This window comes from Uloborus diversus, unplaced genomic scaffold, assembly GCF_026930045.1.
Source record: "Uloborus diversus isolate 005 unplaced genomic scaffold, Udiv.v.3.1 scaffold_317, whole genome shotgun sequence".
NCBI lineage: Eukaryota > Metazoa > Arthropoda > Arachnida > Araneae > Uloboridae > Uloborus > Uloborus diversus.
In genome coordinates this window covers 93,127-110,286 of record NW_026558480.1, presented here as the reverse complement: position 1 = coordinate 110,286, position 17,160 = coordinate 93,127, and the positions used below count along the sequence as shown (strand labels likewise).

Here is a 17,160-nt window from a genome sequence, read left to right as displayed (position 1 = left end):
GATCCAAATGTTCTTACGTTTGATAGATCGGGTTTTCTTCCGGTCCATAGCTCGTACGGTGTCTTTTTGTTAGCTTTGGTTGGCAACCTGTTTTGTAGGTAGTTGGCTGTTAAGACTGCTTCACCCCAAAAACGATTTGGTAATTTGGCTTCTGAAAGAAGACATCTTGTCATTTCTGTCAAAGATCTGTTCTTCTTTTCACTTACCCCATTTGACTGATGACAGTACGGTACCGTTAATTGGTGTTCTATTCCCTCTTCTTTAAGAAATTCTTCACATTCTTTTCCTGTGTACTCCGTTGTCAGTTCTTAAAATCTCCATTGTTCTCCCAAATTTATTCTTTCTAACTGCAATGTATTCCTTCAGTTTAGATAAGACTTCACTCTTTCTTGTAAGAAGGTAAATCATTGTAAAGCGGGAGAAATCGTCAATAAAAGTGAGGAAATAAAGTTTTCCACCAACGCTTGCATCTTGAAGTGGTCCACATAAATCAGAGTGGACGAGGGCCATTAACTCTTTTTCTCTTTGTTTATATTCTTTAGGATATGGGAACTCACTAAGTTTATTTTCTATGCAAGTACGGCAGTCCTTGATCTGTTCACAACTATCAATTTGAATTCCATCGGCCAAATTTTCTTTCACCAACTGTTTTATTGCTTGGGTGTTTCTATGTCCTAACCTTTTATGCCACAGAGTTATGCAATTATTATTCTGATAGTTTGATACGTAGTTTACTTTAATATCTTGGTTAAAAATCACTTCGTACACACTATTATTTAAAGAAATTGTTTCTAAGTAAATAATGCCATTTTTTCTAACATAACATTTTTTTCTTTCGAAATCCACTAGAAATCCTTTATCAGTCATACATTTAACTGATAATAAATTACTTTCAAGTTCAGGGATGAAATATACATTCTTCAAGGTTATGTCAAATACTCCGCTTTCTGTTTTCCTTGTAATTTTAACTTCGCCTATTCCTTGCGAGTATAGGATTCTCCCATCAGTGATTATAACTTTAACAGGATCATCATTAATCACGAGTGATGAAAACAGTTCCTTTTCTTTAATTAGATGCGACGTGCATCCCAAATCAATGTAAAATGGGTATTTAGCAGTGTTTAGCATTGAAGATAGACAAATCTCGGTATTAATTGCTGGAATTTTTTCCGAGCGTGCGATGTAGCTACTACTTCCTTGTCCGTCTAATTTATTGGTTTCTTTTTCATAACGCATGGGCATTGAGACGGGATTTTGCGGATTACTCATCTCAGTTGAATGCAATTGATCTTTATTTTTTACTTTCATGCAAACTGAAGATCTTTCGTTATTGCGTTTTACTTTCGATTCCTCTTGTAAAAATTTATTTTTGCCATTGAGGTTATTTTTATTTTTAAGATGGTAACATGTATCTCTTGTATGATTATTTTTCTTGCAATAAGTGCAGAATTTTCCGACATTATTCGGCTTCTTATTTATCAATGACATGTTAGATTTGAATGCTTGCGTAAAACTATTATTTGACACATCTTGTTCCTTTCTTCTATTATATTCGTCGATTAATTTGTTTTTTATCAGCTCCGAAGTTAGCTCTGTTTCCGGTCTTGCTTCTAAAGCGGTTATTAAATTATCGTACGATTTTGGGACAGATACCAATAGTAAAGCGGCTATTTCATCATCTTTTATGTCTTTTCCTACTGCTTTAAGTTTATCAATTAATTCGAGAATTTCGGCAACATGTTTGTTCATGTCTCCTCCCTCGCACATCTTTGTCGCATATAACTTTCGCAAAAAGAATAGCTTATTTGATAAATTGACTCTTTCATGAATAGATTTTAATTTTTGCCAAGTATTTCTTGCGGTGGTTTCATATTTAATGTGAATTACTTGAGAATCTTCAATAAAAAGATTTATTAGTGCTCGCGCCTGGCGGTCTCTTTTTAAGTACTTGTTATCTGGGGATTCCGGTGGTTCATCTTCTACTAAATCAATCAAATCTTCTTTAATCAATATCATTTCCATTCTAAGCTTCCATATGGAGTAATTGGAATTATTTAGCTTAGTGATTTAAGGGTTGTTATCTTTTAGCACAGACATTTTATAGATAATTTAACTAGATGCTAAACTATATATGAATATAACTTATTTTTATCTAAATAGTTAATGCTGCATTTATTTATAGACCCTTCAGTCTCATAATCTATTAGAATTAAATAAACATAAAATGTCTATCAACTCGTTCTTCGAGAGCCATCTAAATCAATGCAGTTAAGGAAGCATGCAGCTTACCTTATCATATATGTTCTTCATCTGTTTTGTATATCTATAGTCCAAATTGATATGTTGGAGGAATCTTCCGCTAAATGAGGCTGATATCCATAGATGAATATTCACGAACACATTAAAACCATAACTCATTCTGACCTAAGAAACACAAATTTAATATATATATTACAGCACTACATGTTTACAGTATAAGCAGTAAGAGAGAAGTGAATTGAGTTCTAACAAGGAATTAAAGTTCCTGGTTTGCTATTTGGCGACAGTGCCGTCTAGTGGAGGAAGTGGGCAACATACACAGTTTCTAACAATAACTTTATATGGTTTTTGTTACTTTGATTGTAATTAGTGATGTAAAATACCCGGGTATTTATTTTTAGTGGTAAATACCCAGGGTAAATACCCAAAATGGGTATTTACCTGGGTATTTATTTCAAAAATTTATATTCAACTAAAATACTTTTCTGTATGCATTGCACTGTGTATATATACGGTCTATTCCAAAAGTAATGCAATTACTTTTTTTAAGGTAATTTATTGAACAGATTTGCACAAACAGTTAAAATTCTTCAAAGTAATGTCCTTGGGCTTCTTGGGCCTGCTTCATTTCATCCATCGTCTCTGGCATGAATGGTAAGTGCCCTGAAAGACGTTTTTGGGGACCTGCTCTAAGGTCTTCATCACGGCTGATTGGATTTCTTCTAGGGATGAAAAATGGTTTTATCTCAGGCCTGCCTTAATTCAAAGGAACAAAAAGAAGTCTGCCGGGGGGGGGATGTCAGGAGTATAAGGGGGCTGGGACAACGTTTTCACCTGGTGTTTTCAGCTAGGAATCAGCAGATTCGCAGCACGTTATGGCAAGGTGCTTTGGCACGAACTTGCCTCACACTTTTCTCATCGCTAAATCTTGAGCAATGTGGAACACAGCAGTAGACGATGTGTTCAGCTCATTTGCAACCATCTTGTTAGTCAGTCGAGGGTCAAAGTCCAATAATTGAGGAACACGAGCCGCATTATTGTCGGTTTTGCTGGTTAACGGCCGCCCAGAGCGTTCTTCATCTTGAAACTTTTCCTGTCCCTCTTTAGAGGTCTTTAACCACCTCAAAACTTGTGAATGCGACAGAGAAGAGCCCCGTAAGCTTCACGAATCATTTTGTTAGTCTCCTCAAGAAATTTTGCTAGTTAAGCAACAAAACTTAATCGCGTACCATTTCTCCCGTGACACGATATAGATGCTCAGAGGTTAACATTTAACTTACGCCCGGCCACTTCCACAGCTTGGATAACCCTGAGACTGATTTTCCGGAAAACCTTAGGGTCTCCCTCACCTAAACCAAGTAGCACGATTATACTCCGACCAATAAAAGCGGCCTGGAAAAAACCATTGCATTACTTTTGGAATACACCTTGTATAACAAACCATATACAAAACAATAAATTTTTGTCTAAAAATTGTATTTTGATCACATATTTAAAGAATTATTGTGTAAAACAACTTAGCAATCTAATATGATATTCACATTAAATGTGTTGGATACGCCTAATCAATGTTGATAGCCAAATTTCAGGTATAAAAAGCCATTCTACAAAAAGTAAAAAGCTTAACTAGTTACAAAAAAAAGCAAACATCATCTCCAATTATGACTTTGAAAAGAAAGATTCTTTGGTTCACGATATGTTTCTTTCATAATTTCATCAAGTCTTTCAATAAAAAAAATTATAAACTGTGTAATACATATGTATGTATCAGTTTTACCAGTTATGTCATATTTAGATTTTAAAAAAATTCCCATTCACTTTTTGCATTTTTTTTTTTTTTTTTTTTGTAAAATACCCAGTTTTTGGGTATTTACCCGATCCACATCACTAATTGTAATTCAACTTTTTTCTTGCAGCAAGAATTGGCGGGGCTCTAGCATACACTCCACTAGATGAAGATGGTGCTAATTTGCTTTCTAGTCACTTGTATGATTTTCTAAAGTATGTTGCTACTGCCTAATTTCTCATTCCTTTTCTCTACCTTTTAAGATTTAGCTGTAACATAATTTTTCACTGTGTTCACTAGGGTGGGTCATCGTCCTATGGTAAAAAAAAAAGTTTCCGATTTCCATCGGGGCAGGGCAAGAAAAAGGTGCCAAATGATGTTTAAGGTTATATATAAAATTTAATTCGATTAGGAGTTCATTTTCTGCCTCCGGATTGAGTTTGAAAAACCGGTATTTAAGGGAAAAAATCTTCTTTCATTAAAAAATGGAAAAGAAAATTACAAATATATATATAACTACTTAAGGTGGTCCAAGTATTAATCATTTATTTATGAACACGTTTATGATAATCATTAATTTTCAAAATTAAATTTATTCATCTTAAAATTAACTTGAGTCCTTACTATCTAGTTTTGGCATAAGTTTCCAGGACTCCAGTTGGTTCTTAAAAAAGCTTCTCTTTTTATACAATTTAGTTGAAGCTTATGTAATTTTAACTGACCTTCCACAGGGGTACACATCCCTAAAGGGTAATGATGCAACCCCCCCCCCCCCCCAATGCTGGGGAGTATCCTCCAGAACAAGAGTCCCCCCCTCCCCATAAAAAAATAAGGTCAAAAATCTAAAATCAACTCTCTTAAAAACTTAAATGCTGCAGTCTGCGCCATGAACCTCCCTGGTGGCCCACCTCTGCCTTTCAATAGCCTTTGTGTATGGCATGGCCGACATAGTAAACAGTTCTTTTTCGCCTGAAACAAACAGTTGAATATCTTCTTCAGAGATTGATTTCAGTATTGGTGGATCAGACACATTTTTCCAGTCATTGAGATCAATGTAAGATTCTGCATCAAATTAAACAACAAGAAGGTGAAATATTTGTCTTTTGGGAGTCTATTTTGCTGAGCACTATGAGCTTCTAAAATCCAACGGGCTGCCAATTCACGGATCTGCTGTTCCAAATATGTCAGCATTGCAATAAATTGATTTTTAGGACATGCGAAAACACTTTCTTTGGATTATGGGATCTATTTTGCACTTCAACTCAGTGGATAAATATCTAGTTGCAGTGATTTTGAACAACTGCAGAATTAATTTGCACATAAAGGGTAACTTTTGATAGCAAACTAGATTAGAGCCTGAACTTTGGCAACTTATATTGCAAGAATTTTTAAATATTCAGTAGGAGATTCCACTGATACACACAATCGTAGAATTCGATTAGCACGAGTTAGCCAAAGAACATGAGACATTTTGCTGGACTTTGGCTCTTGCCAGGGCAGATTTTTGTGCTATTCTGCACTTCCGACGAAGCATGTTTTTCTCAATAATTTCTGAAGTGGTGGAGTAAAGTACTGCTGAAGCAATAGCTACTCCAGCCAGGAACGTGCACAGAAATTTCGGGGCCCGTCACAAATGACATTTACGGCCCCCCTCCATGTTGTTTACCCCTGTATTTCACCCCTTATACTGAAAATAAGGCTCGGGCTTGGGCTTGGGCCAACAGGTGTGTCCCCCCCCCCCCCCCCGTGCACACCCCTGACTCCAACCCTGTCTGATACTTCGTATCTATCACATGCCAGTGAAAGCAAATTAAAATCTATTGTATTGCTTGTGGTAGTAAATTTATCAATATAAGCATTTGTAGTTTGAAACTTGTAAAGTTCCCTTGAATTCCTCCTCACTGATCGTATCCGATAGAAGAGATGTGATGAAGTAATGATACTAAAACCGTCTTCCCTTTCTTCTTGAGGCTGAGAGAGAGAGAGAGAAGCTGCGTTGAAAACCTGTGGTAAGGAAGGAGAAGGGGTAGTGAGTCACTGCTCCCCAGGACTCAGTTTAGAATGAAGCTATTTGTAATTCATTTTATAATACAATGTTATCATGCAAAGTATCTTGATACTACAGTTTTCTTCTTTTAATAAAGTTTTAATGCTTGATTTTTAAAATACAGAATAACTGGAAATTTTGTTCCTAATGCAGCAAGGCCCAGTGTCATGCTCTTTTTTCAGTAAGGTTCCCCCTCCCCCCCCTTTGAGCTTCCACCATTGAATAGTCTAGTCTCTAAACAATTCTTCTTGCCTTATGCTATAAATTTTACTCATAATTGAAACATTTTTTTTTTTTTTTTTTTTTTTTTTTTGCTTCCAGTATCCAACTCAAATAATATAGAGCTAACAGTACAGGAATATAGAGATAACAATACAGGAAAATATCTATCATCAAATCATGTGTTAATTTCATTAGAAACTGTATCTATTCTTTTTTACAAAATGTTAAATCAATGTTTGATTTTACATCATCAGGTGCATTTTGGGCTCCTCTTCTAAATTAGTTTGAATTTTCTTTGGGCCTTTTAAAAATTGTCTTGGAGTAAGAATTTTTTTGAAAAGATTGATGTGCTTGGTTGAAATATACATCTAAGCAAAATTTATTAATCGTTTCAATTGTAGCTTGAACTAAAGTTTGAACAGTCCAAAAATTAAGGTTAGCTGGTTGAAGAAAGCATTGTTCAAAAACTCTCCTTAATACAAACAAAGCGAATAAAAATTCAAATGAAGACATGTTAAAGGATATCAGCTTTTTAACTATTGAAAGAGTTTTCCAAAATCACCGGTTTGAAATTATCGAGAAGGGTTTTTTTATTGTTTGAAAGACCATCTTGTGGTTGTCTCTTGAAGACCCTCTTGTGTCACTCCAAGATTGCATAGTTAAAATGCCCCCAGAAAAGATATTTGTTGATGTGAAATATTTTTTTAAAAATAGTATGTATTTTTAAGAAGTATTTATGAAAGCATACTATGCATTGAGTAGTTGAAGTGTGTTTCTAGCAGAAGAAAGTGATGAACACTAATTAATTAAACACAATTAAAATATGACCGTAACAATAAATGTAAAATACCAAGGCATTTCTTGTGAAAATCATGCAGCTACACCATTGCACGGGCCTCTCATAACCATTGTTACAGAGCACACAAGAATGAAGTATTTAGCCTGTATGAGGCAATTACATCTTCAGTTAAAAATTACCGTGATTCTTCATCAGTTTTTTCTATTCTGAAAAGGTCAGTAAACGCTTGATGAATTTCTAATTAATCATTCAAAAAACGGAAAACACTTGCTCATGTCTGGAAATGTGTCGATTTTCATCTACTGTTACGGAGCACCAGCAAGATTATTTTTTCATGAACATTGATTTGCGATTTAGGTAAATTGAATTTGGTCAATTTTTATTATTCCTCTCAAAAAATTTGAGAGTGCGACCACCCCTCTTGACCCCCCTATTTGCCACCCCTGCCAATATAATAAAAGAAGTCTCATGATGAATGGTGGAAGAATCAATGAACATTAATTTTATGACAGTTTTCATTATTGAAATATGTTAAAAGAGTTTTCATGATACATTAGGCAAATCTTAATATATAAAAATCAATGTCCTGAGATAACATATATATATATATATATATCAACGCACAGCCGAAACCGCTGAAGCTTCAGACTTGAAATTTGGCAGGCATGTCCGCATGATTACAAAAGTAACCACTAAGAAAGGATTTTCCGAAATCTCAATTACTTTGGGAGAAATTAATTAAAACCCCTTAATTTCTGCAAAATTAAAAACCTGTCATTGAAATTCAAATCCCTTATTTTCGAAGGCTTTCCTCCATTCAAATCATTATTCAGTACTTCGTCTCAACTTTTGGTCGATAGCGAACTATAAATTTGATATTGTTTTTGTTTCTCACGTGATTCTTTGAGGCTTTTCTCAAGTCAAATCATAATGTTTCTGTCTTTTGCTTTTATTTTTTCAAAACTAAAAACGAAGTTTTTAAGAACATCATCACAGGCGGACTATCCTTTTGAATTTAGAAGAGTGCAGTTTCCTGTTAAAGTTTGCTTTGCAATAATCATTAATAAGTCACAAGGACAGACATTAAAAGTAGCAGATATAGATTTAAGACAAGACTTTTTTTTCACACGACCAATGTTATGTAGCTTGCTCCAAACCCAGTTCATCAAGCAGTTTAATAATTTTAGCACCAGAAAAAAAAACTAAGAATGTTGTATACAAAGAAGTTCTAGCTTAAACATAGGTATAACAATAAAATGTGGTTGATCTGTGTTTGCAAAGATAATCACTACTTTAAAAGGATCATTAATAACAGTTAAAGATCGGTTAAGGACAAGGGTGTATATATATAAAGAGTCCAGGGTCCCCGGGATCCTCCCCAAATTAGAAAAAGTTATAGGTAATAAGTAATTATTATAGGGGATTTTCGAAACTAGGTGCACCAATCACTGTTATCCCCTGCTAATTCCATTACCCGAGCAATGCCGGGTACGGGAATGCTAGTAAATTATAAGATTTGCAACTTTTTTTTAATCTTTAAACAAAATATGCATTGATCTTTTGATTTTTAAAGTTGTATAGTGTACATTAGCTCTTATGACTCATTTGTAGATACTGCAAAATACTTTCCATATTTAAGAATGTGCGATTTTAATTTTACTTTTTTTATTTATAGTAGATAGCTATGATTATCAGCAAATTAATTTGCAAGAATTTATTCTTGGTTATTTGTAATTAGTAATGTCTCAACTATCACAGTAAATTATTTGATTATTTATACTAAGACCCATTTAAGGTATAGTGTTTTTCATAATAGTTAAAGATCAATCAGGAACCAATCAGGTTGCTAAGATTCTAAAACGTTTCCAATTCCAGGTGGTGTTTTCTCCTATTAATAAACTTTCTTTCTCTTCTCTTAAAGATCCTATTCACCCTCTTAATTGTTGTGGAATTTATAGAATTAATTGTAGTTGTAAACTTGCCTATATTGGACAGACTCGACGTGCTTTAAAAATTTGCTTGAAAGAGCATCAAAATTATGTGAAAAAACAACAATTAAATAAGTCTAGTATTGCTCAACATTGTTGGGATTCGAATCGCTCTTTTGATTCCAACTCTTATCAGATTATCCAAAAATGCCCCAATTCATCAGATCTTGACTTTTGGGAATCCTTTCATATTTTGAGGAACAGCTCTAACTTAGTTAACGATCTTAGTGCAGTTCCATATTTTTCTAACATTTGGCTCCCATATCTTTAATACTGTCCTTTCCCCATCCCCCCCTTTTTTCCCATTCTTTTTTATCTATCTTCCTTTGTTTATTTTTACCTTTTTGTCTTGATTGACACCCCCCCCCCCCCCCAATTTTCTTCTATTTATCTTTATTTTTCCTTTTTTCGAATATTTTTTGTTTCTGTTTATTTTATTTCATGGTTTTCCATTCAGCTTTTCCTTTCTTGCGGTTCACGGTTACTGACAATTTCTTTTCTTTTTGTTTAAGCTTCGGCTTAATCTTTGTCCAATTGAATTCTGTCTTTCTGGGTTCGTACCTAAGAGAAAGCTCTTGGCCTTTGCTTGCATTCCTATTGGTTCCTGATTGGTTTATAACTTCGTCATTGGTGTTTGGCTAATCCGCTGTTTTTATCTTTTAAGCTGCATGCTTATCTGCTCTTGGCTTTTGTCGGATGTCTTTTCATCCATAAGCTCATTATTTTTTGCATTGAAAAAGGCGTTCCCTGTAACGCCGAAACACGTGTCTTCTGTAATTTGTAAATTTGTGCTTCTTCTAACGTTGTTTTGTCTTACTTTACTGTTCAGCACAAAGGTATTTATTTATCTTATTTGTGGCTTAAACGGGCCTTACGTTTACATTTTCTGCCTTTTATGCATTTTGTATTTTTGTTTTTGTTTTCAGAATTTTTGTTTATTGTTGTATTTTGATCCTGATTTTTCACTTGTTTCTTATTCATTCTGTTATGGTTTGATTTTGTTTACTCTCACTTGGTTTTGTTTTTGCTTTTGATTATGTCTCAAATCAATAGGTTTGCCAATCTTCGGATTAAGAAATTTCGTTTTTTGAACCATTTAAAATTTCTTCAAGAGTGTAGGCGCAAGAAAATTATTCCGAAGTTTATCTCTTTGAAATGTAATTTACCACGTTCTGTCAAAATTGACAAAGTAATCTTTCGGTCGAAATTGGCTTTACTCAGAGCTTCGATCCAGGAAACTAGGAAGCATTTATCGTTTATTGAACGTGAACTTTCTGATTTACATCTTTCGGTTTCTAATTCCATTCCGGACTTTAACATTATTGACAGAAATTCTTGGTCTAGAACCCTTCGTTCCTCTGATAAACATCAAATTGGTTTGAAAAAGAAATTAGCTATGCTTTGTAAATCTTCTCATGTCGTTCCTCTTGATAATCTACCTGTTGTTAATAAGAATGTTGTTGTTAATCTTTCTAGCGTTCCATTAAGCAATTCTCAAATTGAGGTTCTAAAATGTAATGATAATTTTGCTGTGAGTGTTAAACCTTCTTTTTCAAAGCTTATTGCTCCTGTTGAGAAAGCTTTTAAATTTAGTGCCTTAACTTCCTCTCAAAAAGATTCGATTCGGCATCTTATAGCTTCTAATATTGACTTTAACTCGAAAATTTCTAAACCTGTATTTGCTAATACTGTTAGCCGTTCTGTTAAAGACTTAGTTTCGAATTCTGATCTGGTTGTTACCAAAGCTGACAAGGGTAGCCAAATTGTTGTTCTTGACAAATCATCTTATGTTGATAAAACTAATGATTTGATTTCTTCTGGGCCATATGCTGAAATTTCTAAAGATCCTAGTAATAAAGAGTTAAAAACTATTTCATCTGCTGTCAAGTCTGTTAAGTCTATTTCTTCAAATGTTAAATGCTCTGTTGTTCCATCTATTGCTAATTGTGCTAGATTTTATGCTTTACCTAAGGTGCATAAAGCTGGTATTCCTTTCAGGCCGATTGTTTCCAATATTGGTAGGGTTTCGTACAAACTTACAAAATATTTAGTCTCTGTGTTTTCTCCTCTTAGGAGTCACAATTTATTTACTATTAAAAATTCTGTTGAGTTTGTTAAAAAAATTCATAGTTTCGTTCTAAATAACTCGTTTATGGCTTCTTTTGATGTTAATTCTTTATTTACGAACGTTCCCGTCAAGGGTTCACTGTTATGCCTTCGTAGAAGACTTTCTGAATTTCATTTCACCAATACGGAAATTGAGGATTTAATTTTCCTTACCCGTACTTGTCTTAAGCAATGTTCTTTTGTTTTTAATGGGAAATTTTATATTATGTTAGATGGTCTGGCTATGGGAAACCCACTTAGCCCCATTCTTAGTGATATTTAGATGCATTATTTTGAGGATAAGCTGTTCCAAAAACTGCAGTTTCAATTTTATGTTCGGTATGTTGATGATTGTTTTGTTCTAATGAACCAGAATCAGTTTGAGAGTGATGAGGTTTTATCTATTTTAAACTTCATTGATCCTCATATTCAGTTTTCTTGTGAGAAAGAACGGAATAATTGCATTTCATTTCTTGATGTACTTGTTTCTCGTACTGAAATTGGTTTTGAAACTACTGTTTATCGCAAACCTTTTGCTGTTTCTTTACCTCCTCATAGACTATCGTCTCATCCTCCAAATCAAAAATATTCTGCTTTCAATTCTTTTGTTTATCGCGCAATTAATATTTGTTCTTCGTCGGAACTTCTTAAAGTGGAACTTAATTATCTTAAAGCTGTGGCAATTGATAGAGACTATCCGCCAACTTTGATTGATTCCATTTATAAAAAACTTTCAAATAAATCCCAAACTAATGTTCTTAACCGAACCTTCATCAGAAAGAATTTGGTTGTTTTGCCATTCTTTCCATCTGTAAGCTATCAGGTTGCTAAGATTCTAAAACGTTTCCAATTCCAGGTGGTGTTCTCTCCTATTAATAAAATTTCTTTCTCTTCTCTTAAAGATCCTATTCACCCTCTTAATTGTTGTGGAATTTAAAGAATTAATTGTAGTTGTAAACTTGCCTATATTGGACAGACTCGGCGTGCTTTAAAAATTTGCTTGAAAGAGCATCAAAATTATGTTAAAAAAACAACAATTAAATAAGTCTAGTATTGCTCAACATTGTTGGGATTCGAATCACTCTTTTGATTTCAACTCTTATCAAATTATCCGAAAATGCCCCAATTCATCAGATCTTGACTTTTGGGAATCCTTTCATATTTTGAGGAACGGTTCTAACTTAGTTAACGATCTTAGTGCAGTTCCATATTTTTCTAACATTTGGCTCCCATATCTTTAATACTGTCCTTTCCCCCATCCCCCCCTTTTTTCCCATTCTTTTTTATCTATCTTCCTTTGTTTATTTTTACCTTTTTGTCTTGATTGACACCCCCCCCCCCCAATTTTCTTCTATTTATCTTTATTTTTCCTTTTTTCCAATATTTTTTGTTTATGTTTATTTTATTTCATGGTTTTCCATTCAGCTTTTCCTTTCTTGCGGTTCACGGTTACTGACAATTTCTTTTCTTTTTGTTTAAGCTTCGGCTTAATCTTTGTCCAATTGAACTTTCTTTCTGGGTTCGTACCTAAGAGAAAGCTCTTGGCCTTTGCTTGCATTCCTATTGGTTCCTGATTGGTTTATAACTTTGTCATTGGTGTTTGGCTAATCTGCTGTTTTTATCTTTTAAGCTGCATGCTTATCTGCTCTTGGCTTTTGTCAGATGTCTTTTCATCCATAAGCTCATTATTTTTTGCATTGAAAAAGGCGTTCCCTGTAACGCCGAAACACGTGTCTTCTGTAATTTGTAAATTTGTGCTTCTTCTAACGTTTTGTCTTACTTTACCTTTAGTAATGGTTGTAGCTCATGTCTCAAATAGGAGACTGTCAATGCTAAATGCACCATGACACATTTAACCTTGCCTTTGAGTAGGGAGTTAGCTACATAGAGGCTCAAACCTACGATTTTTAGCTTGCTCTTCAGTTCATGCAGAATCAAAAGACTGGAGTAACATCAAATGTATTTTTCAAGAGAATCACTCATACCTCATCACTTCTCTCAACTTTTATGGCTTCATGCTATCGTGGTTTTTTTTTTCAAGTATATTCATTCAAGTACATTCGCCTCCCGACTCTTTGTGTTAGGGACATTCTCTACCGCACTTAAAGGGGACCTTACATCCCTCTCCTCCTGACACTCCTCTCCCTCATGTCTATCCAAAAAATACAGCAAGAGCATTAAAAAAAGAAAAAAAAGAAAGAAAGAAAAATATGGCTTTGTGTATCTGAGGAAAGACTCATTGTGAAAGTAAAAACTCAAAATATATCTTGTTTTGCCACCCGCAAAAGGACTCCTTACCTGAAATAGCATAGAGCCCAATTGAGTTTAAATCAAACCACAATAGAAAACCAAACTACTGCTCTAGTTGTAAATGAGCTTCAGAAGAGAAGGGGGAGGGGGGTATATATATTTTTTTTTTTAATTTGAAAAGAAAATAATTTTACTCAAGATTTAATACAGAAGTTAGTACTAAAAAGATCTGCTTCCTTCTCCCAGATACTTTCCAGAACTTTCCCCAGACATTTTGCTGTTTCCTTTCCAAAAAGCAAACTAACAAATTACTGCGCTTCATTTTAGATGAGAGATGGAATCGAGACTTAGTGCTGAAGGATGCCTTCTTGCTAAACCTTATTTTTATTTTTGGACATTATTTCTTTCCTCTGCTTTTCCATGGCTCAGAGCATTCTGTTTTAATATTCTAAAAGTTACTCATGTAATGTAAAGCTGAAAATTAGCGGTTGCCACTCGCCACATAATAATTAAAGTTGCAAAAGTGGCAATTAAAAAATGTGTCATCTATCGCCACCCCCGGTCGGCACTCTTGCTTAGTCACTCTATTGCTTTCCCAATCGAACCACATTCCCCTCCTCCTGTTCCGAGCTATCCCAATGTATTTTTTCCCCCATCGCTAGAGGGAGCAATTCAGCTGCAGCAGTGTACCGTTATTTGTACTTTGAACCCTGCACGTGCCACCTGCCTTGCGATGGCTGCTCAGTGTTCATGTGGTGAAAAGCGTTCTGTAAGCCTGTATTTAATTATTGATGTTATCGATAATTTAATTTTATTGTTATTTGAAATGCACTACCGTATTTTCTTGTGCATAATCCGCAGATTATCTGTTAAAAAAGGCAAAGTTCATGAGGTGCGGATTATACACTGCCGTGGATTATCTGTGATTTTTTTTTTCTGAACACCAATGCATTGAACCTCAATATTTACAGCAGGATTCACTACTATAAAGACCATATGCTGACTGAATGTTGTTTATTTTACAAAGATTTCATGTTCCTTCTCGCTGCCTGCCTGTATGTCGGTTATTTTACGCTGCTTGAATGTTCCTCTTACGCCATTCAGACAATGTAAAATAAACAAGAATTCAGTGAATTAGGAAGCCATTTGCACAAGATTAGACCGTTTGTTCCTTTGTCTTGACTGTTTTTCAAGTAATTAGGGTACTATAATCATGATTTCAAGAAGAAATTATATTTTAGGTAATATTTTAGAATAATTTTGATTATGCCTTCAAAGTAATTACCTTTTCACGTTTTTAGTGTAGTTGCTCAAATGATATGTTAAATTCAAACTTTATTTTTTTTTACATTGTATTATTCACGGATTTTTCCTCCACCGCAGATTATACGAAGCTTTTTTTTTTCTTCAGGCCAATTTTAGGACCTGCGTATTATATGCCGCCTGTGGATAATACGCAGGAAAATACAAATAGTTTTGCACAAATGGGTGGGAGGAGAAAAAGGGAATGAGCTAATGAAAATTTTAAATCATCAATCTTATTCAACAAATACCAGTTAATGATAGTCTAGTGGTCTAGTGTGATGCTACAAGTATGAACAATTTCATTTTATTGTATTTTATTCTCGATTTCATAGATTCATTGTTATCAAGTTTATGAAGTGTGAATGTTTAACACAGATTCTTTTTTCTTAAGATTTGAATAAACAGAAACATGTCGTGCAAGATTTTTAATGTCTTTTACCAGTCATATTTAAAAACTAAAAGCATTTTGCATATATCTTCTAAGACATGCTCATGAATAGTTGGCAGGTTACAGAAAACAATGTTTAATCGCTCATTCTCAAAAAAAAGTAACACAACTCAAAACACTTATTTTGCAGTTTTTAATAAAAAATATATAATGGTTTTAGATGTTGTTTACAACAGGAAAAACATAATAAAGGTTCCTATGGTTTGCAAAATGATTTACTAATGCTCTAAAACCGAACTTTTTCCTTGTTTTGCACTGTACTAAAAGGTTTTTTTTTTTTTTTTTTTTTTTTTTTTTTTTTTTTTTTTTTTTTTTTTTTTTTTTTTGTCTCTCCTGTAAAAGTTTATGTATTTTGGTTGTGTCACCTTTCTTGTGTGTGAGCGATATTTTGATGATACTTTTTTTCATTATGAATAAAAATCTGAAACATAGTTGCAGTTTTAAAAAGTGGCCACTAATAAAACAGAGTCTACCGGTTACTGGCTACTAACCGAATTTCCCAGTTTTCAGCTTTAATGTAATGACATGCACTTCAAAGATCTTACGAATTTATATCAGCGAGTTGTTTTTCGTTGGCACAAAACCTTCCTGACTCCTAATGACGCAAAATGAATCGTACTAAATTGAATGAATTTTTATATTTACCTCAAGGACTGCTTGACAAATTATATAATTGTTTATATGTTATACTGGATGCATACTGAATAATTGGATGCTATTATTCAATATGCATCCAGTTGCTTCCTTCTTAAAAGGTCCAGGCATTATTCTTGCATATCTGCCCTCATTTCCCCAATCGCAGTGCCCTCAGTGGAAATTCCACCATAGTATAGTCTCGAAAGTCTGAAAATGCAGATAATGTTTGATCAACTTTCCCTTCTACTCTTCATCGTGGGAAGCTTTTACGGAATACCTCTCAGGGAGTTTGCAAAAGTCAAGGATTGAACATAAGTGCATTGCGCTAGACCAAGGATTCCCAACCTGTGGGTCGGAAAATTATCCCTGTATTTAAAAATATATTATTGCATAGTTGAAAAATAAAAATACATAGAGGGAAAATAGCATCATTTTAGAATAGCATCAATACTTGAGCCCATAGCAAATCCAGGAGAAGGGCTATAGGGCTACAGTAACCTCTCCCCCTCTCGTGCCAGAGTACCTGATCCCAGAGCATCCTCTAAGATTACCATAAGTTTTGGTTTAGGGACTACAATCTCTACAAATTTGCACAACAGAGTCCTGAATACCCTCCTCTAACATTATCCAAAATCGTCTAAAATTTGGTTTTGGGTCATTCCATGTCAAGTGATCCAAAATTTGGGAAATTTTTTCCCTCATCCTTTTGTATTTCTTTGAAATTTGGCTCATCGATTGTACCCTTCAAGGTAATCAAAAGTCCAAATTTTTAGATTTTTATCTCTATTATTTTTTTATTTATGACACTTTGATTTTTCGAAAAACCCTCTTTTTTTCATGAATGCTTGAACATAAAATAGACAATAACTCAGCACTAAATATAGATAGAAAGATTTGGTAAAAAGCATTTTAAAGTACATTAGTTGCGGTTTAACCTTATATGCAACATGACTAATTTCAAAAAAATTTTAATTTTTGAAAAATGAAATTTAAATTTTAAATTTCTCAGAAAAGGTATAATGAATTTTTTTAAAAAAATTCTCAAAAATTTGTATGTATTTTATCTTCATTTGTGCAAAGTTTCAAGTTGGGATCTTAATGGGATCATATTTTTATGAATTTTTAAATAAAATTTGACTTATGAAATAATGACATTTTTCAGATTCTAGCTAGTTAAATATGGGCTTCTCTTACTGGGGATGGTCTAGTAAGTAGTAAGTGATCATGACTATGCTTGAAATGAGCTGTCATGAATTTGTAGATTGGTAAACCCCCTCTCCCACCACCACTTTTAATATTTTTTTTTCAAAACTT

The 17,160-nt window shown here is 34.0% G+C and overlaps 1 protein-coding gene across 1 annotated transcript in view; it reads left to right on the top strand.

The window, feature by feature from the left end:
- Window positions 1–17,160, top strand: part of LOC129233296 (mortality factor 4-like protein 1) — a 69,139-nt gene that overhangs the window by 49,040 nt on the left and 2,939 nt on the right. The window contains exon 12 of the mRNA XM_054867348.1: window positions 4,176–4,260. Within this exon, the coding sequence (XP_054723323.1) occupies window positions 4,176–4,260 (85 nt within the window). The remainder of the gene's footprint in view (window positions 1–4,175; window positions 4,261–17,160) is intronic.